The 27,892-nt window shown below is 45.6% G+C and overlaps 1 protein-coding gene across 5 annotated transcripts in view; it reads left to right on the forward strand.

The window, feature by feature from the left end:
• The first annotated feature begins 343 nt into the window (after window positions 1-343).
• Window positions 344-27,892, forward strand: part of DENND10 (DENN domain containing 10) — a 33,433-nt gene continuing 5,884 nt past the window's right edge. Inside the window, exons 1-8 of one of the 5 annotated variants that reach the window (XM_055353228.2) lie at window positions 367-488; window positions 1,597-1,781; window positions 4,205-4,421; window positions 8,110-8,189; window positions 13,455-13,603; window positions 16,180-16,291; window positions 19,311-19,411; window positions 25,329-25,436. In XM_055353228.2, the coding sequence (XP_055209203.1) occupies window positions 1,771-1,781; window positions 4,205-4,421; window positions 8,110-8,189; window positions 13,455-13,603; window positions 16,180-16,291; window positions 19,311-19,411; window positions 25,329-25,436 (778 nt within the window). In that variant the 5' untranslated portion in view covers window positions 367-488; window positions 1,597-1,770. Of the gene's footprint in view, window positions 489-1,596; window positions 1,782-4,204; window positions 4,422-8,109; window positions 8,190-13,454; window positions 13,604-16,179; window positions 16,292-19,310; window positions 19,412-25,328; window positions 25,437-27,892 lie in introns of those variants that run through there. The other 4 variants (XM_031015518.3, XM_031015517.3, XM_055353229.2 and 1 more) reach the window with 4 other exon arrangements.

A 27,892-nucleotide genomic window follows, 5' to 3' on the forward strand; every position in this document is an offset into this window, starting at 1 on the left:
AGCCTAAGACGGGAAGAAAGATTGGAGTGGATTGAGAAGAAGAAGGATGAACAGCTGGATTAGAGAAATTGAGGCAGGCTGCGGAGACTCAAGGAGGTTTCCAAGGGCGAAGGGCCACGGGCAGAAGACGAGTGGAGCTGCACTGAGCAGGTCCCGGCAGGGAGGACTGGGGCTGGAATAGGTGGGCCTGCGGGTGGGGCGGGGCCGACGGGGGGTGTTGATGGTCCTGTGATGGGGCGGGGCGGGAGGGAGGCGGGTCCTACAGCGGGAGGCGGGGCCTGTGATGGTCCGGGGAGGGAGGCGGGGCTTATGATGGGCCGGGGAGGGAGGCGGGGTCTGTGATGGGGCGGGCCCTACGGCGGGCGGGGTGGGGCTCGGGTGCGAGGCGGGTCCTGCAGGGGGCAGCCAGAGCTGCGCGCCGCGGCGGCGGAAGATGGCTGCGGCCGAGGTGGCGGACACTCAGCTGATGCTTGGAGTCGGGCTGATCGGTGAGGACGTAGGCGCCCTGCCTGGCAAGCCCGCACCCTGGTTCTGCCTCTGCTCCACCTCGGCCCGGGGCAGCCCGGGCTCCGGCGGCCCCCGGCGCCGACCGCATGAGGAGGGCGCGGCCCCCTCCCTGTTGGGCCTGGACTGGGGACTGCGGAGCCCGGCCTCCTTGGCGCAGGGGACCCGGCCCGCCGCCCTCGCCCGCCCGCCCGCGGCCGCCTGTGGGGCCTGCCCGGCCCGAGGGAGCCCGGGGACCTCCAAGATTCCGGGGTGGAGCTCCCCCTGCACGCCCCGGGTTGCCCGGCGGAGCCGGGACGTCGAGCGCTCCCAGGCTGGGCGGCTGCGAGGGGCGCTGCGCGGGCGGGGCCGGGCCGGGCGGGAGCAGCCGGCCGGCGGCGCGGCGCGGCGGGGAGGAGGCAGGGTCCGGTTCCCCCGAGCCGGGCGCGGGCGGCTGCCTCGGAGCCACGGGTGACTGCTCGCCCGGGCGGCCCCCATCGTGGGACCGGGCAGCTGGAGACTGCTGGGCCGGGTGCTGCGCGTTGTACACACATTGTCTCCTTTTAGCTCTCACCGAGGACCGAGGGGCCGTGGGAAACGTCTGACGCCCACTTCACGGAGGAGCAAATGGAGGCCCAGGCCGTCATTGTGCACGGACACACCATAGGCAGTACAGAGCCGGGAGTGGGACCCTCGCAGTGTAGCCCAGAGCCCCCAACCCCCACCAGTGGAGAGCTCCTGCATCATGTGATCGAGCTTGTGCATAAATAAAGCAGGAGTTTCTACACAATCCTGTGTGGTGGAATCTCGGTTAGCTCTGAGGAATGTAATTATCTTCCATAATTAAAAAATATCACACGGGGATCTTTGGGCAGCCTCGTGCAGTATTTAGGAGGTGGAACCCGTTGGTTCCCTTCGAAAAAGTTTTATTTTCCCGAGATTTTTGCACACCCCTAAACTCTTTCTATTCCCCAAATGCACAATAATATTGCTTAGGCTTTAGCAAAACTGAAGAAATATGCTAATTATTTTTCAGTGCCTCAAAGCAGTGCGTTTATGTGGGAATCGCTTACTGTATTTATTTCTTTGTCTTTCTTCTTTTTTTTTTTTTAGACGGGGTCTCCCTCTTATCCAGTCTGGAGTGCAGTAGCGCAATCACCGCTCTCTGCAGCCTCCACCTCCCAGGCCCAAACCATCCTCCCGCCTCGGCCTCCGAGTAGCTGGGACCTCAGGCGTGCACCACCACCCGATTAATTTTTGTATTTTTTGTGGAGATGGGATACCGACATGTTGTCCAGGTGGATTACTGTATTTATTTCTAATGTGATTTTCAAACTGCTTCAAAACAAAACCTAAGTAACTTAGTTTCTCCAGAAGGTACTTTTGAACTAAGGCTAAGTTAAACTGTCTTTGTCTACTAATAGCAAATAAAAAGATGACATATGATCATATTTTGAACTCAGCAGTTTTTTAATTATTCACACTAACGTGCATTTAAAAGGGGTTTGCAGCCAGCCTGGGCAATGTGGTAAAACCCTTGTGTGTCTACAAAAAATACAAAAATTAGCCGGGTGTGGTGTGCCTGTAGGTGGGAGGATTGCTTGGTCCCAGGAGGCAGAGGTTGCAGTGAACTGAGATCATGCCACTGTACTCCAGCATGGGTGACAGAGCAAGACCCCCCCCCCCAACCCCGTCTCAAAGAAAGAAATAAAAAAAAGAGGCCAGGCGTGGTGGCTCATGCCTGTAATCCTAGCACTTCGGGAGGCTGAGGCAGGTGGATCAATTGAGGCTGGGAGTTGATCAGCCTGGCCAATATAGCGAGACCCTGTCTCCACTAAAAAGGCAAAAAATTGGCATGGTGGTGCATGCCTGTAATCTCAGCTACTTAGGAGGCTGAGGCAGGAGAATCACTTGAACCCGGCAGGTGGAGGTTGCAGTGAGCTGAGATTGTACCACGGCACTGCAGCCCAAGTGACAGAGTGAGACCCTGTCTCTAAAGAGAGAGAGAAAAAAAAACAGAATGTGAGTGTCTTTTTTAGTATAATGATTTCTTTTCCTTTCAGCAGATACCCAGTAGTGGGATTACTGGGTGGAATGGTAATTCTGTTTTCAATAACAATTTTTTATTTGTAGTCTTTAGAGACAGGGTCTCTCTCTGTTGACTAGGCTGGAATGCAGTGGTGCATAGCTCACAACAACCTCTGAATCTTGGGCTAACTTGATCCTCCCACCTTAGCTTCCTGAGTAGCTGGGACCATAGGCACGCACCACCATGTCCACCTAATTAAAAATTTTTTTTTGTAGAGATGCGGTCTCACTATGTGGCCCAGGTTGGTCTGGAACTTCTGGCCTCAGGCGATCCTCCTGGCTTCCCAAAGTGTTAGGATTATAGGCATGAGCCATTATGCTTGGCCTAAACAATTTTAAATACAAAATTCACACAGTTGGTATGCAACATGGTTTGAAATATTTCACTATTTTCTTCATCTCCAGTTTTGTTTTCGACAAAACTTTTCTATGTATTTATTAAAAATTATTCGGCTGGGCACGGTGGCTCATGCTTATAATCCCAGCACTTTGGGGGGGCCGAGGCAGGCAGATCATCTGAGGTGGGGAGTTCAAGACCAGCCTGACCAATGTGGAGAAACCAAAACCCCATCTTTACTAAAAATACAAAATTAGCCAGGAGTGGTGGTGCATGCCTGTAACCCCAGCCACTCGGGAGGCTGAGGCAGGAGAATAGCTTGAACCTGGGAGATGGAGGCTGTGGTGAGCTGAGATCACTGCATTGCACTCCAGCCTGGGCAATAAAAGCAAAACTCCATTTAAAGAATTATTCCACCCAGCACTTTGGGAGGCCAAGGCGGGCAGATCACCTGAGGTCAGGAGTTCAAGACCAGCCTGGCTAACATGGCGAAACCCTGTCTCTACTAAAAATACAAAAATTAGCTGGGCATGGTGGTGGGCACCTGTAATCCCAGCTACTCGGGAGGCCAAGGCAGAAGAATCGCTTGAACCTGGGAGCCAAGATAGCACCAGTACACTCTAGCCTGGGTGACAGTGAGACTCCGCCTCAAAAAAAAAAAAAGAATTATTCCAACTAGTTAAAAACTTAATGTAATTTTAGTTGATAAGCATTTGTGTGGGAGGAGATAGGGAGAAACTCTAACATCTTTGTTTCTCTTTTTTTTTTTTTGAGACCAAGTTTCGCTCTGTTGCCCAGGCTAGAGTGCAGTGGCGTGATCTTGGCTGACTGCAACCTCCGCCTCCCGGGTTCAAGCAATTCTCTTGCCTTAGCCTCCTGAGTAGCTGGGATTACAGCATGCCCCACCACACCCGGCTAATTTTTGTATTATTAGTAGAGACGGGGTTTCTCCAGGTTGGTCAGGCTGGTCTTGAAGTCCCGACCTCAGGTAATCCACTCGCCTTGGCCTCCCAAAGTGATGGGATTACAAGCATGAGCCACCGTGTCCGGCCAAAACTCTACCATATCTCTAAGGCTGAATTTTCATTCATGGTTTGTTATAAAAACTTTTTACTCAGGTGGCCTGTAATTCAGGATCATGACAGCTAGATAATTTGAGCAGTAGAGATAGGTGGGAATTTGGGGTCTCAGGTATTCTGAGTTGCTTTGTAAAATGGGATGTTAAAACTGATTCCACTAAGTGTTTCTGAGTAACCAATCAATTCACTTCCTTGCTACTGTTTGACATTCTCACAGTGACCATCTTTCCACCGTAGAAAAGGACACAAATGGAGAAGTTCTGTGGGTGTGGTGTTATCCTTCCACGACAGCCACATTAAGGAACCTGCTGCTGAGAAAATGCTGCCTTACAGATGAAAACAAACTTCTCCATCCCTTTGTCTTTGGTCAGTACAGAAGAACATGGTTTTATATCACAACAATTGAAGTTCCAGATTCTTCCATTTTGAAAAAGGTATGATTGCGTGAAGGTAAAAAAAACCCCAAAATAGGCTGGGCGCGGTGGCTCATGCCTGTAATCCCAGCACTTTGGGAGGCTGAGGTCGGTGGATCACAAGGTCAAGAGATTGAGACCATCCTGGCCAGCAAGGTGAAACCCCGTCTCTACTAAAAACACAAAAATTAGCTGGGCGTGGTGGCGCACGCCTGTAGTCCCAGCTACTCAGGAGGCTGAGGCAGGAGAATCACTTGAACCTGGGAGGCGGAGGCTGTGGTGAGCCGAGATTGCACCACTGCACTCCAGCCTGGCGACAGAGCGAGACTCCGTCTCAAAAAAAAAAAAAAAAAAGAAAATATTAAATATTATTTCCATTGGGAATACTCTGTTTCACACTTCACTCTCATTCATTCTATAAATATTTATTGTTGTTTATTATATGACAGACCCTGTAGTTGATACAGTGGTGAGCAGTACAGCAATATGTGGTCTTTTCCCCTTTTTTGTTGTTTTTGTTTTTTTGAGATGGAGTTTTTCTGTTGGTCAGGCTGGAGTGCAATGGCGCAATCTCAGCTCACTGCAACCTCCGCCTCCCGGGTTCAAGTGATTCACCTGCTTCAGCCTCCCAAGTAGCTGGGATTACAGACACCCACCATCACGCCTGGCTAATTTTTTGTATTTTTAGTAGAGACAGGTTTTACCATGTTTGCCAGGCTGCTCGTGAATTCTTGACCTCAGGTGATGCACCCGGCCAGGATAAATTAAGAATTTAGAAAGGCAGGCCGAGCATGTTGGCTCACGCCAGTAATCGCAGCATTTTGGGAGGCTGAGGCAGGCGCATCACCTGAGGTTGTGAGTTCAAGACCAGCCTGACCAACATGGAGAAACCGCATCTCTACTAAAAATACAAAAAATTAGCCGGGCGTGGTGGCGCATGCCTGTAATCCCAGCTACTCGGGAGGCTGCGGCAGGAGAATCTCTTGAACCCGGGAAGCAGAGGTTGTGGTGAGCTGTGATTGCGCCATTGCACTCTAGCCTAGGCGAAACTCCGTCTCAAAAAAAAAAAAAAAGAATTTAGAAAGGATATTTAAGGCAGCTCGTGTATTAAGTAGACTTTTCTTGGTGTGTTGTTTGGTATGAACAGTATCAGTGTGACATGTGGAAGACTAGGATGTGGTAATCGTGGACTTTCCTAATCCCAAGCAACCAGCAGGTTTTTTCAAAGAATAGAATATTGGAACAATACTTTATCTGAGCCTCTGGCATGTACCCAAACAGACATTTTTTCCCGTTTTAGGGCTAATTTATAGCCAATAGTGTGACTATGTGAAGCATGACTAGAATACCAGCTTAAATTTTAAAAATTACATTTAAAATAGCAGGAAGATAACAATTTAGAAACTGTAGAAGGTTTAAGACAAAACAGATTCATAGTTACAAAATATAAATTTGCAAGAAGATACTTTTTTTTTTTTTTTTTTTTACGGGAGTTTTGCTCTTGTTGCCCGGGCTGGATTGCAGTAGCATGATCTCGGCTCACTGCAACCTCCATCTCCCAGATTCAAGCGATTCTCCTGCCTCAGCATCCTGAGTAGCTGGGATTACAGGCATTCGCCACCACGTCCAGCTAATTTTCTTTTTTTTTTTTTAACTTCAATTTTTAATTTTTATTTTTTGAGTCAGAGTCTCATTTTGTCACCCAGGCTGGAGTGCAATGGTGCAATCATGTCTTACTGCAGCCTTAATCTCCTGAGCCCAAGTGATCCTCCATCCTCAGCTCCCTGAGTAGCTGGGAGCACATGTGTGCACTACCATGCCCAGCTAGTTTTTAAGTTTTTTGTAGAGATGAGGTCTCACTCTGTTGCCCAGGCTGGTCTTGAACTCCTGAGTTCAAGCGATCCTCCTGTCTTTTCTCCTAAAGTTCTGGGATTAACAGGTGCGAGCCACCGCACCTGGCCAAAAAGATAGGTGGCCAAAAAGATAGGTTTCAATATGTAATGAAATCTTTGGTTTATTGCTCAATAAGTTCTTTTTGTTTTTGTTTTTGTTTTTTTTGAGATGGAGTCTTGCTCTGTCACTCAGGTTGGAGTGCAGTGGTGTGATCTCGGCTCACTGCAACCTCTGCCTCCCAGGATCAAGCGATTCTTGTGCCTCAGCCTCCCAAGTAGCTGGGACTACAGGCGTGCACCACCACCTACTCTTCATTTTAAATGTATCTCTTCAAAGTTTTGTATTTATGAAATTCTGAATTTTGTCTCATTAGTGGAAATATTAGGTATATGTTTATCAGAAATTTATAATATAGAGGCATATAAGTAAACGAAGGTTTTTTTCTTTTTTTGAGACAAAGTCTCACTCTGTCGCCCAGCCTGGAGTGCAGGGACAAAATCTCGGCTCACTGCAACCTCTGCCTCCTGGGTTCAAGCAATTCCCTGCCTCAGCCTCCCGAGTAGCTGGGATTATAGGCACCTGCCACCATTCCTGGCTAATTTTTGTAGTTTTAGTTGAGACAGGGTTTTACCATCTTGGCCAGGCTGGTCTTGAACTCCTGACCTTGTGATCCACCTGCCTCGGCTTCCCAAAGTGCTGGGATTACAGATGTGAGCCATCGTGCCCAGCCAAAACTTCTTATAATAGTACTTTTTAGCTTATAGCACCCTGCAGAGAGTTAGTTCAGGAGCTGTATGGTTGTTACTGAGATGTATTTTGTTGTTTTTCATCCTTTTGTAACGAAGAACAATTGCTATTCGACAGAGCTGTAGTGTGATTATGATTAAGAATAATCCATTAATTTCAAAATAGAATAATTTGAATGTTTTCAGCATAAAGAAAAGATAAATAGTCTGGGTGCGGTGGCTGATGCCTGTAATCCCAGCACTTTGGGAGCTGAGGTGGGTGGATCATTTGAGGCCAGGAGTTCGAGACCAGCCTGGCCAACAGAGTAAAACGCTGTCTCTACTGAAAATACAAAAAATTAGCTGGGCATGGTGGTGTGCCTATAATCCCAGCTACTTGGGAGCTTGGGAGGCTGAGGCATGAGAATTGCTTGAACCCGGGAGGCAGAGGTTACAGTGAGCTGAGATTACACCACTGCACTCCAGCCTGGGCGACAGAGCAAATGTCCCAAAAAAAAAAAAATACTGGAAAAATATATACATCTATTATGTATCAATAAAAATAAGTAAAATAAGGGTTTGGTGGTAGTGCCTGTAGTCCCAGCTACTTAAGAGGCTGAGGCTGGAGGATCTCTTGAGCCCAGGAGTTCAAGTCCAGCCTAGGCAACATAGTGAGACCCCAACTCAAAAAAAAAAATAGGTAAAATAAAACAGTGAAAAAGTGTGGAGGAGAAAAGATAAGCAGTTGCTAAATTGGTGAGTCTGATTTAACACTTCTTTCTTGTACTTTGATGAGATTAGGGGACATTAAGTAGAAATGTACTTTTTTTATATTTGAGTGAAGTATTTTTGATTTCTGAAAATTTTTTCTCCAAGTATTGCATTCTTATGTAGGAAATTCAATATATATGTATATGTAATACATATGCACATGCAGAAGTATAAAGAAGCAAGTGAGGACTTGTTACATTTTGGTCTTTTTCTTTTAATACTGTTGTGTCTTATACAAAAGGTTTGTTAGAATATAGTAATAAAAATTCTGCTAAAGTGTATTTAAAAAGTGTATTTTTTTTTTTGTTTCTTTTGAACAGGTGACTCATTTTTCTATTGTCCTGACCGCCAAAGATTTTAACCCAGAGAAGTATGCTGCCTTCACTAGGATATTGTGTAGGTCTGTATAAAAATTGTATTAAATGCTAATATACAAAATGAAGACCTTAATATAGTTACATAGCAGATTTCTACACTGAGAAAGCAAAGTTCAGCCTTGTGTCTCCCCAGCATAATCTTTAGCAGCCCTTCACGGACTGTAAAGACGGCCTTTCTCTTTTGCTCTGTTGATACTTCTCTTATTTGGGTAAATGATCTAGGGGAAGAGAAGAAGCAGTTTTATAGCTATTGTAGCTCCTGGGTGTTTTGAGTCACTTCCTGCTTTTGATCTGTTACTTCTGTTCACTTCCAGTCTAGAATTCCCTTAGTAGGTTGGATAAGTTTTAAGGGCCTTATGACATGGTAAACTGGTTCGTATGTGTCAAGGTCTGTGTGTACAGTCATTTTGGGGAAAGAATTATGCCGAAGCACAATAACACATTTCTTAGCTGGAATGCTGAGAAGCTAGGGAATTCTGATTAATTGGTTAGTCACGATTCAGCTAGACTCTTTTAGTTTCATCTCCATTGTTGAAAAATTTATCTAAAATATACCAGTCTATTTTCTTTTCTTTTTCTTTTTCTTTTTTTTTTTTTTTGTTGAGACAAGGTCTCACTCTGTTGCTCAGACTGGAGTGTGGTGGCTTCATCATTTCTCACTGCACTCTTGACCTCCCTCAGCCTCCCATGTAGCAAGGACTGCAGGTGCGCACTTCCATGCCTAGCCAATTTTTTATATTTTTTGTAGAGACAGGGTTTCACCATGTTGCCCAGGCTGGTTTCAAACTCCTGAGCTCAAGCGATCTGCTCATGTTGGCCTCCCAAAGTGCTGGGATTATAGGCGTGATGAAACTCTTTTTTTATGTGTTAAAGATATTAGCTCTTTCTTAATGATGAAGGCTTTTGCAGAGTTTTATTTATTATTATTATTTTTTGAGACAGAGTCTCACTTTGTTTCCCAAGCTGGAGTGCAGTGGGGCGATCTTGGCTCACTGCAACCTCTGCCTCCTGGGTTCAAGCAATTCTCCTGCCTCAGCCTCCCGAGTAACTGAGATTACAGGTGGGTGCCACCACGCCCAGCTAATTTTTTGTATTTTTAGTAGAGAGGGGGTTTTGTCATGTTGGCCAGGCTGGTCTTGAACTCCTGACCTCAAGTGATCCGCCCGCCTTGGCCTCCCAAAGTGCTGGGATTATAGGCGTGAGCCACCGCGCCCTGCCTTGCAGGGTTTTAGTCGTGATTTTTTTTTTTTTTTTTTTTTTTGGAGGTTGTCTTTTTTTTAGCGACAGGGTCTTGCTCTTTTGCCTAGCTTGGAGTGCAGTGGCATGATCATAGCTCACTGTAACCTTGAACTCCTGGGCTGAAGCAGTCCTCTCACCTCAGCCTCCCAAGTAGTTAGGACTACAGGTGTGTGCCACTGCTCCTGGCTAATTAAAAAATATATATATATTTTGTAGAAAGGTGGTCTTACTATGTTGCCCAGGCTGGTCTTGAACTCCTGGGGTCAAGTGATCCTCTGCCTTGGCTTTTCAAAGCGCTGAGATTACAAACGTGAGCCACTGCACCTGGCCCTTTAAAAAAAAATATTGTTGTTACTAGATAGAATTATAATTCTAGGTGTCATGTTACTGTCAGGTTTTTCCCTAATACAGAGATTTTTGGGGGCACTGAGGGTGAAGGGAATTGTTTTTGTTTTATAAGCCTAATAAATGGTAGCCTTTTGGCTATTTTTGTGCGTGAATGTATATACACACACCAAAAGAAGCAAAAATAAAAAAAAAAAAGAGAGAAAAACTCTATCATAAAACTATCTTCTCATTACCTAAGGGTTTCAGTTAGATTATATCTTGGCTAAATGAGATTTCACCATTTTTGCAACCAGCCAGAATAAAAAAGCTTCCTACTCTCATAAGAATCAGGTGAATGTCTCACTGTGGATAAACAGTTGTCTGCTAATGTGGCACTTACACAAAGGGAGATTATTATTGCCAGAAAAGATGCTATCCAGAAGCCATAAACTAAAAACACTACAGAGGTATTTTTGTACAAACACTGGACTCCCATTTCATTTGGTTGAGTCAGGGTTATGTTGCTCAACTGAATTCACTGGGAAATATTCTGGAGTCCAAAAGGCAAGGTTGCTTCAGACCCCACTTCCTGCCCAGAAGGAGGCCCAGAGGGTTTCTCAGCTTGTGCAGTGCTTGGCATTGTAGTATCCTGGATTTCTTCTCCCGTCACAGTGCAAGAGAAGTGAGGACTCGGAGCTACTGCCAGCCGCCTCCTCTGCTTCCTGCCCGTTCATGCAGCACTATGCTCACTCTTGCATGTATGCACGTCCAAGTATTTGCACACACACACACAGGTCTGTGTGTACATGCACACACTCATAGGCAAAGACTTCTTTTCTTCATGACAGTTTGACATGGAGTTGCCTCCCTCCATTTCTGGTGAGGAGCAGGCAGGCATGCCTTCCACACACAGCTTGCTGCTCACTGTGGCAGCAGAAGCCCGCAGGAGGGAACCTCATTCCCTATGTGGCTGCAGGTTCACTGCTGTGGTCCTCTTCAGCCTCTAGTCGCTTGCTGCTAGTGGCCCTGCTAGAGAACTGGGGTTTCATGCACACTTGCAGTCAGCTGTCCAGGCCTGGATGTGTGGCAGCCTATGGATGTCTATCTGAACAAGGTGCTCGGGGTCGCACTGTGGGCTTTTCCTGTGGAGTGGTTTTGGGGGGATTTCCCCCTCTGTTTTATCTCTCCTGGCCCAGGGTTGTCATGTAGGAAGTCATCTTATCCTACCAACCTTATGTTTCTCTTCTCTATTACTGTGTATTGTTTCTATTTTATAATTTTTTTTTTTTTTGAGATAGAGTTTCACTCTGTCATCCAGGCTGGAATGCAGTGGCACCACCTCGGCTCACTACCACCTCCACCTCATTGGTTTAAGTGATTCTTGTGCTGCAGCTTCCCAAGTAGCGGGAATTACAGGCGCACACCACCACACCTGGCTAATTTTTATATTTTTAGTAGAGACGGGGTTTCACCATGTTCACCAGGCTTGTCTCGAACTCCTGGCCTAAAGTGAGCCTCTTGCCTTGGCCTCCTAGAGTGCAGAGATTATAAGCATGAGCCACAGTGCTTGGCCTCTATTTTAGAAAGTTAATGGCATTTTGGTTTTTTTGTCGTTGGTAGTAATAAAGCACATTTAGAAATACAGGAGAATATACAGTGAAAACTAAGCTCCCTCCTCCTCCTGTTCCCAGACTCCAGTTCTACCTCCTGATCCCCACCCCACACAACTCCCGTGACCTCCTTCTTTATATCCTATCAGAGAAGTTTTTCTCCCTGTGTGAACCTGTGTGTGAGTTCCTGGGTTTGAATGTATTTTACATGTGTAAAAGCTCACCACATTCATTGTTCTCTACTTTTTTCCCCTCAAGTTGTGAATTGAATTAGTAATTTTTAAAAAAACACTGATGATTGACAAAAGTTGGCAAGCAGTTAAAACACTTGCTTTTTTCATTTAGTCTATGATAAATATAATTTTCAAGTGATCTTTTTTTTTGAGACGGAATCTCGCTCTGTTGCCCAGGCTGGAGTGCAGTGGTGTGATCTTGACTCACTGCAACCTCCTCCTCCTGGGTTCAAGCGTTTCTTCTGCCTCAGCCTCTCAAGTAGCTGGGATTACAGGTGCGAGCCACCAGGCCCAGCTAATTTTTGTATTTCTAGTAGAGACAGCATTTCACCGTGTTGCCCGGGCTGGTCTCTAACTCCTGGCCTCAAGTGATCCGCCCACCTCGGCCTCCCAAAGTGCTGTGATTACAGGCGTGAGTCACTGTGCCCGGCCCTCAAGTGATCTGTCTTAAATATGTTTTATTTTCTTCCCGATTTTCTATCCCACCAGCTCCTGAAAGGCCCAAATAGACCCAGTCATGTTTCTCAAGCAAAATTTAATTTTAGTTGCTCACAGGAAGAGATTTCAAGGGGAAGAGACGGATTCCACATGTGAGCTATAAATGCAGCCAGTTTCCTGTCAGCATTTTCTAGAAGCTTTAACTTGACGATGAATATCTAATGTGCATTTATCACCAGAAACCTAAAGGAGTTTTGATTTCTTAATTATCTAAATATAGCTACCTCTGGGAACTCATTTAATAATAAGTATGGGTTCTACAACTAATTACTGGTTTCTCTGTGAACAGTGCGTAAAACTCCTTTCTTGTCAAGGGAAACTCAGTGATAAAACAGTTGTGTGACTGAGAACCCCAGTTGTGAATGTAAGACACAGGATAAGTGCACAATATTCTTGAGAATCCTGGGACCTCAGGAAGTTCGTACTTCATTCTCCTGCCTTAGTACAACAAGGGGCTCCCAGATGTAAGGAGATGGCTGAGTCCAAAGAATTGTTGAAGGTCTCTCAAGCTTTTTCTTTTCTTTCTTTCTTTCTTTTTTTTTTTTTTTTGAGACAGAATCTTGCTCTGTTGACCAGGCTGGAATGCAGTGGTGCAATCTCGGCTCATTGTAACCTCTGCCTCCCTGGTTCAAGTGACTCTCCTGCCTCAGCCTCCTGAGTAGCTGGGATTACAGGCATGTGCTGCCACACCTGGCTAATTTTTTTTTTTTTTTGGTATTTTTAGTAGAGATGAGGTTTTGCCGTGTTGGCCAGGCTGGTCTCCAACTTCTGACCTCAGGTGATCCGCCTGCTTTGCCCTCTCAAAGTGCTAGGATTACAGGCATGAGCCACTGCGCCCGGCTGCTTTTTCTTTGAAATATATTTTTAATTTAGAGAGAAATGACGCTACTTGAAAGTAATACTACTTTCTACATGAAAAGATTCAAGCATTCAGGCCAAGCGCAGTAACTCAGCAGTAAGTGCAGTAAGTGCAGCTGTAATCCCAGCACTTTAGGAGGCTGAGGTGGGCGGATTACCTGAGGTCAGGAGTTTGAGACCAGCCTGGCCAACATGGTGAGACCCCGACTCTACTAAAATTACAAAACTTAGCAGGGTGTGGTGGTGCACACCTGTAATCCCAGCTACTCGGGAGGCTGAGGCAGGAAAAACACTTGAACCCAGGAGGTGGAGGTTTCAGTGAGCCAAGATTGCACCGCTGCACTCCAGCCCGGGCGACAGAGTGAGACTCTGTCTCAAAAAAAACAGAAGAGTGAAGCATTCAGAAGGGCAGTAGCAAGGTGGCCTCGGATTCTTGAGAAGGCACCCATACCAGCCTGGGTGCACGTCTCTACATGATTTGTGCCAAATGAAATCACAGTTGCTTTGTTGTCCTTTCTTACAGAATGTACCTGAAACATGGGAGCCCAGTTAAAATGATGGAGAGTTATATTGCAGTTCTCACAAAGGGGATATGCCAGAGTGAAGAAAACGGCTCTTTCCTTAGTAAGGATTTTGATGCCCGAAAGGCCTACCTGGCTGGCTCCATCAAAGGTAAGAAGGGAAAAAACAGGCCAGGGATGGTGGCTCACTCCTGTAATCCCAACACTTTGGGAGGCCAAGGCGGGTGGATCACGAGGTCAGGAGATCGAGACCATCCTGGTTAACATGGTGAAACCTCGTCTCCACTAAAAATACAAAAAATTAGCTGGGCGTGGTGGCACCCGCCTGTGATCCCAGCTACTCGGGAGGCTGAGGCAGGAGAATCAGTTGAACCTGGAAGGAACGAAATCCCCAAGCCAAAAACAGTCTCATTAGATCCTATTGTGCCTAATAGAATAATTACATAATTAGATTATCTAATTAATTAATTATCTAACTAAATAATTATTTAGTTATTAGATAATTCTAATCCTTCCATACGTTATTTTCATTTACATATTTTTCATATCATTTGTACACAGGAGGGTGCCTTTAACCCCTGTATTTCCTTATTGAGTTAGAATTCTCTCAGAGGAAAACAGGTTTTTGTGGTGTTTGTTTCCATATTATTCTATTGGCTATTTTAGAAATGTTTTCTCGCTGGTGGGCTGAATTTTGTGGCTCGAGGTCTTCATGGATTACATTTCTTTTCTTAGATCTTAGCAGTTATCTCTGTCATCTGAAGAGCCCAAGGCCTCGACCACAAGCTCCTAATTTAAGTTCCAGCTGGAAAATCCAAAATGCAGACAGCTCAGGCCTAAGCCACAGACTTCAGGGTCCCTGAGCAGGAGGCGAGGGGAACTCTGAAGGCGAGGCTGCCCTCTGTTATGTCCTCCCATGGTGCCCATCTGTCTTTCCTTTTGATCCCGCTGTTCTTTGAATTTTCTCAGCATCCCTGTTGAGGTGGTAGGTGTTTGTCAGGCTAACTTAAGGACTTAAGTAATTATACTGGGGGACATGGGGGAGTTAATAGACTTTTTTTTTTCCTTTTGAGACAGGGTCTTGCTTTGTTACTGAGGCTGAAGTGCAGTGGTACAATTACGGCTCACTGTAGCCTTAACTTCCTGGGCTCAAGCAATCCTTCCACCTCAGCCTCCCCAGTAGCTGGGACTATACAGGTGCACACCACCATGCCCAGCTAATTTTTTTTTTTTTTTTTTTTTTTTTGAGTCAAGAGTCTCACTGTGTCACCCAGGCTGGAGTGCAGTGGCACAATCTCAGCTCACTGCAACCTTTGCCTCCCAGGTTCAAGTGATTCTCGTGCCTCAGCCTCCCAAGTAGCTGGGACTACAGGCACCTGCCATCACACTCAGCTAATTTTTTTTTTTTTTTTTGAGATGGAGTTTTGCTCCAACAAGTGTTGCCCAGGCTGGGTGGCGCGATCTTGGCTCACCGCATCCTCTGCCTCCTGGGTTCAAGTGCCTCAGCCTCCCAAGTAGCTGGGATTACAGGCATGTGCCACCACGCCTGCCTAATTTTGTATTTTTAGTGGAGATGGGGTTTCTCCATGTTGGTCAGGCTGGTCTCAAACTCCTGACCTCAGGTGATCCGTCTGCCTCGGCCTCCCAAAGTGCTAGGATTCCAGGCATGAGCTACCGCGCCCGGCCGCTAATTTTTATATTTTTAGTAGAGATGGGGTTTCACCATTTTGGCCAGGCTGGTCTTGAACTCCTGACCTCAGGTTATCCATCCGCCTCGGCCTCCCAAAGTGCTGGAATTACAGGTGTGAGCCACTGTGCCCAGCCTAATTTTGTATTTTTGGTAGAGATGGGGTTGCACCATGTTGGCCAGGCTGGTGTCAAACTCCTGACCTCAGATGACCCGCCTGCTTAGGCCTCCCAAAGTGCTGGGATTACAGTGTGAGACACTGTGCCCAGCCCCAGCTAATTTTTAAACATTTTTTAGAGACAGTCTCCCTGTGTTGCCCAGGCTGGTCTCAAACTCCTGGGCCCAAGTGATCCTCCCACCTTGGCCTCCCAAAGTGTTGGGATTACAGACATGAGTCACCCTGCACCTGGCAGACATTTTTTTTTTTTTTTTTTTAAATCAGGAAGTTTTAATGATACAGAAAGATGCTGGTTCCCTTCATATCAGTTGCTTCAGTTTTTTTGTGAGTCTGGCTTCCTCTGTGCATCCCATCATAGAGTCCCTTGCAGGGCAGAGCACACGTCCTGGGAAGCTGACATAGGATAGATCTACTCTTCCACCAAATAAAGTGTTTGTATGCTTTACAACATTTGCCTAAATTCTCTGTATTAAAAATAATTTTGTACGTCAGGTGCTGTGACTCACACCTGTAATCCCAACACTTTGGGAGGCTGAGGTGGGTGGATCACTTGAGGTCAGGAGTTCGAGATCAGCCTGGCCAACATGGTGAAACCCTGTCTCTACTAAAAATACAAATATTAGCCAGGCGTGGTGGTGTGTGCCTGTAATCCCAGCTACTCAGGAAGCTGAAGCAGGAGAATCGCTTGAGCCCAGGAGGCAGAGGTTGCGGTGAGCAAAGATCTTGCCACTGCATTCCAGCCTGGGTGGCAGAGTGAGACTCGGTCTCAAAAAAAAAAGAAAAAAGAAAAAAAGAAAAAAAAAATCTTTATTTCTTTGCATGATGTGTAATGCAGTAACATTACAATTTCTCTTTTTTGAAGACATTGTATCTCAGTTTGGAATGGAAACTGTTATCTTACACACAGCACTGATGCTAAAGAAAAGAATTGTGGTGTATCACCCCAAGATAGAAGCGGTCCAGGAGTTCACCAGGTATCATCTCTAATTATAAAAAAGTGTTAACTTTGTTGGCAGACAGTTCGCGGCACTAGATGTTACTGTGTGCTCTGCTGTGTTGCACATTTGCTATAAATAGCATGTGGTGAAATACCACCTTTGGTCTGAAGTTTCTGTTTAGCTCTAGTAGTTCAAGGTTACTGATTTGGACTACTTATGACTATTTTAGAGCAGGGGATTAGCAAACTTTTCCTTGCCAGACAGTAAATATTTTAGGTTTGTGAGCCATATGGTCACTGTCCCAACTACTCAACTGCCTAGGTAGCACAAAAGCAACCATGGAGGACACGTACATAAATGACTCAGCATGGCTGTGGTCAATGAAACTTTATTTTCAAGGACAGGCAGCTAGCCTGTGGGCCATAGTTTGCTGACCCGTTTCAGGTAAATTGTTCCTTCTGTTCAGTTTTATCAAAGACTCTTTTTTTTCTTGTTTTAATTAAAAAGTTTTAGAGCAGGACAAAGACTCTTATTTTGATAATACATAGAGATTTTTTAAATTTTATTTTCATTTTTAGTAGAGATAGGGTCTTGCTGTGTTGCCCAGGGTGGTCTCAAACTCCTAGGCTCCAGTGATCCTCATGCCTTGGCCTTCCAAAGTGCTGGAATTACAGGTGTGAGCCACTGTGCCCGGCCAAAATACATGTAGATTTTGTTGTTGTTAATAATTTTTTTGCCAGGGGGGTCAGCTCAGGGCCAGGAGGTGCCTGCCAGGCCCTGCCCCCTCTAACAGCTCCCCCACCTGCCATACAGATTTTTAAAGATTTTTTGTTTACTAAATCTAACTTGTTATTAAGTCCTTTTAATTTTTTTTCATTTTTATTTTATTTTATATTTTTTGTCGAGGTGGGGTTTCTGGGGTCTCACTATGTTGGCCAGGCTGGTCTCGATCTCCTAGGCTCAAGTGGTTCTCCTGCCTCCGCTGAGATGATTACAGACATCAACCACCACACCCAGCCATTAGGTCCTTTTTTTTTTTTTTTTTTTTTTTTTTGGAGGCAGAATCTCTCGCTTTGTCTCCAGGCTGGAGTGGTGCAGTGGCGCGATCTTGGCTCACTGCAACATCCACCTCCCGGGTTCAAGTAATTCTCCTGCCTCAGCCTCCCGGGTAGCTGAGACTACAGGCGTGTACCACCACGCCCAGCTAATTTTTGTATTTTTAGTAGAGATGGGGTTTCACCATGTTGGCCAAGATGGTCTCGATCTCTTGACCTCGTGATCTGCCCGTCTCGGCCTCCTGAAGTGCTGGGATTACAGGCGTGAGCCACTGTGCCCGGCCAGGTCCTTCTTTAAAAGCAAGAGGACTTAGCATTCATGTTGGGTTTACTGTATGTCAGGCATTTTATAAGATACCTTAAAATATTAAATTTACTCATAACAAGAACCCTGCAAGGAAGTATTTTTACCCTGTTTTATGAATGAGAAAGATAAGGTTGGCAGAGTATAGGTAAAAGGTAATGAAAAGAACAAAGGCTTCATAGTCAGAAAGACCTGAGTTAAAATCTTGGGAGGGCAACTTATTAGCTCTGTGAACACATGAAAGATAATGTTGGCCGGGCATGGTGGCTCACACCTGTAATCCCAGCACTTTGGGAGGCTGAGGCTAGCAGATTGCCTGAGACCAGAAGTTCAGGACCAGACTGGGCAACACAGCAAAACCCCATCTCTATAAAAAAATACAAAAATTAGCCAGGCATGGTGGCATGCACCCATAGCCCGAGCTACACAGGAGGCTGAGGTGGGAGAATCGCTTGAGCCCAGGAGGTGGAGGCTGCAGTGAGCCATGATCACGTCACTGTACCCCAGCCTGGACGACGGAGTGAGGCCCTGTCACAGAAACAAAACAAAAGGTATTGATTGTTTCTGAGCCTGTGTTCCTTTATCTGTAAAATGAAGATCGTAATATCTACTTACAAGTTTGTTAAGACTGGAAATAATTCATGTAAGATGCTTAACATGTACCTAGCCTGTAAGACACACTTTAGAAGTTGTTATTGTTATGATCATGATTGCATCAGATTTTAAGTGAGAGGGCCAGAACTTTCACCCTGCCCTCTCTGGGTCCAAAAGCCCATATTTTCTATCCCATCACCTTTTCCCCCTCTACGTATGCTACTTAAACTGGAGCAGTCACAGCTTCTGAGATATTTAGCAGGGCACCAGGGGGTTCATGAAGCCACAGATAAATTTGATACATCGTGTTGCAGTCATTATTCTACCATAAGTTTTTTTCAGAGAAACCTGTGTCTTAGGGAAACAAACACACTTGGTTTGCGAGTTTTACTAAAATATTAAATATAAATGGGAGACTTCCAGAAAATTTCTTGCTTGCAGAGGTGACTTTGAATTTTACCCTCAGACTCCCTTTCCATGGCAGTCTCCAGAGTGGGATTTTCAGAGGAAAACCTTAGAAGCGTCACTCTTTGCTACCACAGGGATCTTTTGAAACTTCACCTTGAGCTTTCTGTAGCTGATCTGATCCCCAAAAGCAGAGTTTAAAACATTGCATAGAGGCTGGGTGCAGTGGCTCACGCCTGTAATCCCAGCACTTTGGGAGGCCAAGGCAGGTGGGTCACCTGAGGTCAGGAGTTCAAGATCAGTCTGGCCAACATGGTGAAACCCCATCTCTACTAAAAATACAAACATTAACCGGGCCGTGGTGGCAGGCACCTGTAGTCCCAGCTACTTGGGAGACTGAGGCAGGAGAATTACCTGAACCCCAGAGGTGGAGGTTGCAGTGAGCCAAAATCGCGCCATTGCACTCCAGCCTGGGTGACGAGTGAAACTCCATCTCAAAAAAATAAATAGTAAAACATTGCATTGCTTTAATTTGAAGCCCAAAGGTTAGCACATTTGGGGCTTGGTCTCACCTCTGTCCCTGATTAGCTGTAGACTCTACCCTCTTCATTTCCTTCTCAGGAAGAGGAGAAGGGGGCAGGCTGAGTCTTTAAGGTGTGGACCAGCAACAACTTGAGTTCTTGCCTTGATTCCCCAGGACTCTGCCTGCCCTGGTGTGGCACCGACAGGACTGGACCATCCTTCACTCTTATGTGCACCTCAACGCCGATGAGCTGGAAGCCCTGCAGATGTGCACAGGTAGACAAGAGGATCCCAGGGGAGGAACTGTTTCACTTTTTTTTTTTTTTTCCTGAGACGGATTTTCACTCTTGTTGCCCAGGATGGAGTGCAATGGCACGATCTTAGCTCACCGCAACGTCCGCCTTCGATTCTCCTGCCTTAGCCTCCCAAGTAGCTGGGATTACAGGCATGTGCCACCATGCCTGGCTAATTTTATTCCACTTCAAAGAGGGTTTTTTGTTTTCATTTTGTGCATTCCCAAGTGGAATACTGATCCTTTATTATTTCTTTGGCACATGCAATCAATTTTTTGCCCTTAAATTTTTTTTTTTTTTAGTTTAAAAAAAAATTGTGGCCGGGAGCGGTAGCTCACACCTGTAATCCCAGCACTTTGGGAGGCCAAGGTGGGCAGATCACCTGAGGTCGGGAGTTCAAGACCAGCCTGACCAACATGGAGAAACCCCGTCTCTACTAAAAATACAAAAAATTAGCTGGGTATGGTGGCGCATGCCTGTAATCCCAGCTACTTGAGAGGCTGAGGCAGGAGAAGCACTTGAACCTGGGAGGCGGAGGTTGCGGTGAGCCAAGATCACACCACTGCACTCCAGCCTGGGCAGCAAGAGCGAAATTCCGTCTCAAAAAAAAAAAACAAAATTGTGGTAAAATGCATATAGGATTAACCTTTTTTTGGCCGGGCGTGGTGCCTCATGCCTATAATCCTAGCACTTTAGGAGGCTGAGGCAAGTGGATTGCCTGAGCTCAGGAGTTTGAGACCACCCTGGCCAACATGGTGAAACCGTGTCTCTACTAAAATACCAAAAAAAAAAAAAATTAGCCGGGTGTGGTGGTGGGTGCCTGTAGTCCTAGCTACTCGGGAGGCTGAGGCACAAGAATCACTTGAACCCAGGAGGTGGAGGTCGCAGTGAGTGGAGACTGAGCCATTGCACTCCAGCTAGGGCGACAGAGCGAGACTCTGTCTCCAGAAAAAAAGATTTACCTTTTTTTTTTGAGACCAGGTCTTCCTATGTTGCTCAGGCTGGTCTTGAACTCCCGAACTCAAGCGATCTGCCCATCTTGGCCTCCCACACTGTTGGGATTACAGGCGTCAGCCGCTTCGCACAGCTACATTTATCTTTTTAACCATTTGTAAACGTATCGTTCAGCGGCATTAAGTACATTCACTTTGTTGTTCAGCCATCATCAAAATGCAGTCTATTTTTGGCTGGGCACAGTGGCTCACATCTGTAATCCCAGCACTTTGGGAGGCCAAGGTGGGGTGATCGCCTGAGCCCAGGAGTTCCAGACCAGCCTGGGCAACGTAGGAGACCCGTCTTTTAAAATTTTTAAATTATAAAATAAAATTTAAAAAATGCAACCTATATTTAACTATTTAACCTGTAAAGTTTTTTTTTTTTGTTTTTTTTTTCTTGAGACGGAGTTTTGTTCTTGTTGTCCAGGCTGGAGTGCAATAGTGTGATCTCAGCTCACTGCAACCTCTGCCTCCTGGGTTCAAGCAATTCTCCTGCCTTAGCCTCCCTAGTAGCTGGGATTACAGGCACCTGCCACCATGCCCAGCTAATTTTTGTATTTTTAGTAGAGACAGGGTTTCTCCACGTTGGCCAGGCTGGTCTCAAATTCCTTACCTTAGGTGATCCACCCACCTCAGCCTCCCAAAGTGCCTGGATTGCAGGCATGAGCCATTGTGCCCGGCCGAACTTGTAAAGTTCTAGTCTTAAAAGTTTATCAGTGACTTTTTTTTTCATCTTAACTTTTTAATTGTTATGGGCATATAATAGGTATATGTATTTATGGGGTACATATGATGTTTTGATACAGGCCTACAATGTATAATGATTACATCAGGGTAATTGCAGTATCCATCACCTCAAGCATTTATGATTTCTTTGTGTTAAGAACATTGTGATTCCACTTCTAGTTTTCTTTTTTTTTTTTGAGTTGGAGTCTCACTCTGTTGCCCAGGCTGGAGTGCAGTGGCACGATCTCAGCATACTACAGCCTCCACCTCCCAGGTTCAAGCGATTCTCCTGCCTCAGCTGCCTGAGTAGCTGGGATTACAGGTGTGCACCACCATGCCCAGCTAATTTTTTTGTATTTTTGGTAGAGAGTAGAGATGGGGTTTTACCATGTTGGCCAGGCTGGTCTCAAACTTCTGACCTCAGGTGATCCACCTGCCTCAGCTTCCCAAAGTGTTGGGATTACAGGTGTGAGCCACTGTGCCCAGCCAACTTCTAGTTATTTTTAAATATACAATAAACTATCATTCACTGTAGTCACCCTATTGTGCTATCAAATACTAGGTCTTATTCATTCTAACTATATTTTTGTATCCACTAACCATCCCAAATTTTCCCCCTCTCCCCACTACCCTTCCTAACCTCTGGTACCCACCATTCTACTCTCTATCTCCCTGAGTTCCATTGTTTTAATTTTTAGCTCCCCCAGATTAGTGAGAACATGCAAAATTTGTCTTTCTGTCCGTGGCTTCTTTTACTTAACATGATGCCTCCAGTTCCATCCATGTTGTTGCAAATGACAGGATTTCATTCCTTTTTATAGCTGCATAATATTCCACTGTGTATATGCACCACATTTTCTTTTCCATTCATCTGTTGATGGACACTCAGTTTGATTCCAAATCTTGGTGGTTGTGAACCGTGCTGCAATGAACATGGGAGTGGTGGTATCTCTTTGATACACTGATTTCCTTTTTTGGGGGTAAATACCCAGCAGTGGGATTGCTGGATCATATGGTAGTTTTATTTTTAGTTTTTCGAGGAATTTCCATACTGTTCTCCATAGTGACTGTACTAATTTACATTCCTACCAACAGTGTACGAGAGTTCTTTTTCTCTACATTCTTGCCATCGTTTGTTATTGCCTGTCTTTTTTGAGACAGAGTCTCCTTCTGTTGTCCAGGCCAGAGTGCAGTGGCGTGCTCTCAGCTCACTGCAACCTCCACTTCCCTGGTTCAAGCAGTTCTCTTATCTCAGCCTCCTGAGTAGCTGGAACTGCAGGCACCCACCACCATGCCTGGCTAATTTTTGTATTTTTAGTAGAGACAGGGTTTCACCATATTGGTCAGGCTGGTCTCGAACTCCTGACCTCAGATGATCCACCTGCCTTGACCTCCCAAAGTTCTGGGATTACAGGCGTGAGCCACTGCGCCCAGCCGTCTGTATTTTTTTTTAGAGACAAAGTCTTGCTTTATTGCCTGGGCTTGTCTGGAATTCCTGGGCTCTGGGATTATAGGCATGAGCCACTGTGCCTGGCCATTTTCTTATGAAAATTTTTCTTTCTCTTTTTCTTTTTTTTTTTTTGAGACAGGGTCTTGCTCTTTCGCCCAGGCTGGAGTGCAGTGGCTCAGTCTCGGCTCATTGCAACCTCCACTTCCTGGGCTTAAGCCATCCTTCTACCCCAGCCTCCCAAGTAGCTGGGACTACAGGCACGTGCCACCATGCCTGGCTAATTTTTGTTTTGTTTTTTTTTGTAGAGATAAGGTTTCACCATGTTGCCCTGGCTGGTCTCGAACTCTTGAGCTCAACAGTCCTCCCACCTTGGCCTCCCAAAGTGCTGAGATTATAGGTGTGAGCTATTGTGCCTGGCCTAAACATTTTTAATGTTTTTTATTTCCCAGTGAAGTTATTAATTTATCTGGAATAATTTTTTGTGTAGTGTGTGAGTTTGGGATCTGACTGAACTTTTTTACCCTATGGATAACCACTTGGACCAGGACATTTATTGAATAGTCTCTTTCTTTTTTCAGTAATGAGTAATATTACTTGTCATCTGTCACATTTTCTCATTCATGGGTGGGCCTGGGTCTGGCTCTCAGTAGTAGGTTTTGTTTTTGTTGTTTTTTTAATTATTTTGTTTTATCTTATTTTATTTTATTTTTTTGAGACAGAGTCTCGCTCTGTTGCCCAGGCTGGAGCGCAGTGGCGTGATCTTGGCTCACTGCAACTTCCATCTCCCAGGTTCAAGCAATTCTTGTGCCTCAGCCTCCCGAGTAACAGGGACTACAGGCATGTGCCACCATGCCCAGCTAATTTTTTTTTGTTTTATTTTTAGTAGAGATGGGGTTTCGCCATGTTGCCCAGGCAGGCCTCGAACTCCTGAGCTCAAGCAATCCACCCGCCTCAGCCTCCCAAAGTGCTAGGATTACAGGCATGAGCCACTGCGCCTGGCCACCAGCTAATTTTTGTATTTTTAGTAGAGACAGGGTTTCATCATGTTGGCCGGACAGTCTCAAACTCCTGGCCTCAAGTGATCCTCCCACCTCGGCTTTCCAAAGTGCTGGGATTATAGGCAGGAGCCACTGCCCCCACCTGTTATTTTTTAACTGTCCTTGCTTGGTAAAGTAAAACTCTAGGAATGATAAATTGGTCCTGTATTAGTGTGTTCTTGCACTGCTATAAAGAAATAACTGAAGGCCGGGTGGGATGGCTCATGCCTGTAATCCCAGCACTTTGGGAGGCTAAGGTGGGTGGATCACCTGAGGTCATGAGTTCAAGACCAGCCTGACCAATATGGTGAAACCCTGTCTTTACTAAACTTACAAAACTTAGCCAGGTGTGGTGGCATATGCCTGTAGTCCCAGCTACTCAGAAGGCTGAGACAGGAAAATTGCTTGAACCCAGGAGGTGAAGGTTGCAGTAAGCCAAGATCATGCCACTGCCCTCCAGCCTGGGCAACAGAGCAAGACTCTGTCTCAAAAACAAACAAAAAGGCCAGGCACAGTGGCTCACGCCTGTAATCCCAGCACTTTGGAAGGCTGAGGCAGGTGGATCACGAGGTCAGGAGTTCGACACCAGTCTAGCCAATATGGTGAAACCCTGTCTACTCAAAATACAAAAATTAGCCAGGCGTGGTGGCGCACACCTGTAGTCCCAGCTACTCAGGAGGCTGGGGCAGGAGAATCTCTTGAACCTGGGAGGTGGAGGTTACGGTGAGCCGAGATCATGCTACTGCACTCTGGCCTGGGTGACAGAGCGAGACTGTCTCAAAAAAAAAAAAAACAAAAAAACTGAGACTATAATTTATAAAGAAAAGAAGTTGAATTGGCTCACAGTTCTGCAGGCTGTACAGCAAGAATAGTGGCTTCTGCTTCTGTGGAGGCCTCAGGAAACTTACAATCATGGCAGAGGGTGAAGGGGAAGCAGGCACGTCTTACATGGCTGGAGCAGGAGAAAGGTGGGGGAAGGTGCCGTACACTTTTAAACAACCAGATTTTGTGAGAACTCAATCACGAGAACCACACTAAGGGGATGGTGCTAAACCGTTCATGAGAAATCACCCCCATGATCCAATCACCTTCCACCTGGCCCCACCTCCAACATTGAGGATTACAGTTCGACATGAGATTTGGGTGGGAACACAGATCCAAACCATATCAGTCTCTCCTCAAATAGTTTTTTTTTTTTTGGTAATTGTATTGCTCTGTGAAATCAAAAAAATCTGGGAATCATTGTTCTAACACCAATCCCAGAGATCTGCTAATTCCTGAGTTGCCCTGAATCCTTAAAGATGATGCCATTTCCACTCTGAGAACCCAGGCATTTGCCATTGATTTCCTGAAGGCAAAGACCTGAAGGGGGAACATCAGTCAAGAGAGTCCTTGCTACCTTCTGCCACAGCTGTCATTCTTGACCCCAAGAGCAATGATTGGAAAGTAAATGCCCTACTTCAGTCTTGTCCTTGACACTGATGGATAATTTTGGAATATTTGGCGTTGTGTGAATATCTTCAGGCAACTGATAGTAATGTAGTCTTACTAACTGCCACAGCGTACAGCTAATGTTCCCGAATGAATAAAGCAGTGAAAGAGAGCAGTCGATGAGCTTTTAGACCCAATTCTTTTGATGGGTTCACCATATTTCTTCCTACTCCAGTAAGGTTGCTCATGTTTGTGATGCAGGTTACGTCGCTGGATTTGTAGACTTGGAGGTGAGCAACAGACCAGACCTCTATGACGTGTTTGTGAATCTGGCAGAGAGTGAGATTACCATTGCTCCCCTTGCAAAAGGTTTGTTCTCTGTTCTGTTCTTGATACAAGATATAAGCCAAACAGTTGTACATTTTTAGGCTGATTCTCTAAAACCAGTATGTGAGGGCTGGCTTACCCACTCTGCTGAAGATGGATATTTCCATGTCTAGAACACAACATTTATTCCTATAAACATAGACATATTAGCAGAACATCCCGGGTGCTTATGCAGCAGAGTATATATTAAGAAGTTAAATAGTCTGTTCATCTTGTTTCACTACTTTTGTGTTTAAACAAGGTGTATTATCTACTGCCACATAACAAATCACTTCAGAACTTAGCGGTTTATTTTCTTAATTTTGAAATGTTTCTGAGTCATACAGAACTCAGTGGTTTAAAACAACACATATTCCTTTTTCTTTTCTTTTTTTTTTTTTTTTTGGCAGAGTCTTGCTCTATTTCCCAGGCTGGAGTGCAGTGGCCTGATTTTGGCTCACTGCAGCCTATGCCTCCCGGGTTCAGGTGATTGTCATGTCTCAGGCCTCCCGAGTAGTTGGGTTTACAGGCATGCACCACCATGCTCAGCTAATTTTTTTTTTTTTTTTTTTTTTTGAGATGGAGTCTTACTCTGTTGCCCAGGCTGGAGTGCAATGGCACGATCTTGGCTCACTGCAACCTCCGCCTTCCAGGTTCAAGTGATTCTCCTGCCTCAGCTTCCCGAGTAGCTGGGATTACAGGCACCCGCCACCGCACCCAGCTAATTTTGTATTTTTAGTTAGTGATGGGGTTTCACCATGTTGGTCAGGCTGGTCTTGAACTCCTGACCTCGTGATCTGCCTGTCTCGGCCTCTCAAAGTGCTGGGATTACTTACATATGTGAGCCACTGCGCCTGGCCTAATTTTTGTATTTTTACTTGAGATGGGGTTTCACCATGTCGGCCAGGCTGGTCTCGAATTCCTAGCCTCAAGTGATCCACTGGCCTCAGCCTCTCGAAGTGCTGGGGTTACAGGCGTGAGCCATCATGTTCTAAAACAACACATATTTATCTCACAGTTTTGGCGGATCAGGAATGACTTATGTAGAGGTAGTTTGGCTCAGGAAGTTTCAGTCACGATATCCCAGAGCCACAGTCATCTGAAGGCTCCACTGGGGCTGGAACATCCGCTTTCAATGTGCATGGCTGTTGGCAGGAGGCCTCAGTTCCTTCTGCCATGGGCCTCTCCATAGGGTTGCTTGAGTGTTCTTACAATGTGACAGCTGGCTCCCCAGGAGTGAGTGACCCGAGAGAGAAAAGGAAGTCACAGTGCGTTTTATAATCTTGCCTTGATAGTCACCATTACTTCCTCCATATGCTATTTGTTAGAAGCAAATCACTAAGTTTAGTCAGCACTTGAGAGAGGAATGTCTCCACCTCTTGAAGAAAGGAGTATCAAAAAATATGTAGGCGTTTATCACTACACAGGGTTAAATGTGACTCCAGTATGGAAAATCTTTTTGAAGCATGTCTTAGTAAGCATAAGGGAATGAAACCGTTCTTAGAGCTAATGATCGGGAAAGGGTGTACTAGTGTTAGAGTGGCATTCTTAGACATTTTAAATTGTTCCAAATTAGGCCGGCCACGGTGGCTCACGCCTGTAATCCCAGCACTTTGGGAGGCCAAGGCAGGTGGATCACGAGGTCAGGAGATCGGGACCAGCCTGGCTAACACGGTGAAACCCCGTCTCTACCAAAAATACAAAAAATTAGCCGGGCGTGGTGGCAGGCGCCTGTAGTCCCAGCTACGTGGGAGGCTGAGGCAGGAGAATCAGTTGAACCCGGGAGGCGGAGCTTGCAGTGAGCCGAGATCGCACCACTGCACTCCAGCCTGGGTGACAGAGCAAGACTCTGTCTCAAAAAAATAAATAAATAAATAAATTGTCCCAAATTACAGCTACATAAAGTAGAAAAGATTGGCTTAAATGCGTGTTGAGCACTACTCAGGTCGTGGTTTTAGATGGGATTACTGATTAACAGCTTTGTTTTGTCACTTATCTTTCTCCTAAAAGTGGGGGCAGCTGAATGCTGACTCATTGGGAATTGTTAGATTCGATTATGTGAGGTTTTATTGAAAAATTCAAATTAATAGAACCATAACTGGCTTTCCTTTAATTCGTTTTAAAATTGCAAACATAATGCATGCTCATGATGAAAAATTCAAACTATGGGGTCAGATCTTTACGAAATAACTGCCTTTTGCAAAGCGAAAGTGAAAGAAAACTGGCTGTGGCCAGGGCCACTTAAGCAGCTGAAGCATTAGGACCAGAAAGGGTGGCCATCTCCCTGCTGCCCTGTGTTGCTCTGTGTCTATAAAATGGGCTCATCCTAATCCGCACCAGTTGAATGGAGTCTGTCTCTTGAAGTGACAAACAAGTTTCTGTTAACCTCCTCAGTGCAGACAGTAGCAATGTATATAACCAGGCTAACTTAGGTGGTTTCCTTTGCTCATTTCTAAGAA

The sequence above is a fragment of the Gorilla gorilla genome, chromosome 8 (assembly GCF_029281585.2).
Source record: "Gorilla gorilla gorilla isolate KB3781 chromosome 8, NHGRI_mGorGor1-v2.1_pri, whole genome shotgun sequence".
In the NCBI taxonomy this organism is placed as follows: Eukaryota; Metazoa; Chordata; class Mammalia; order Primates; family Hominidae; genus Gorilla; species Gorilla gorilla.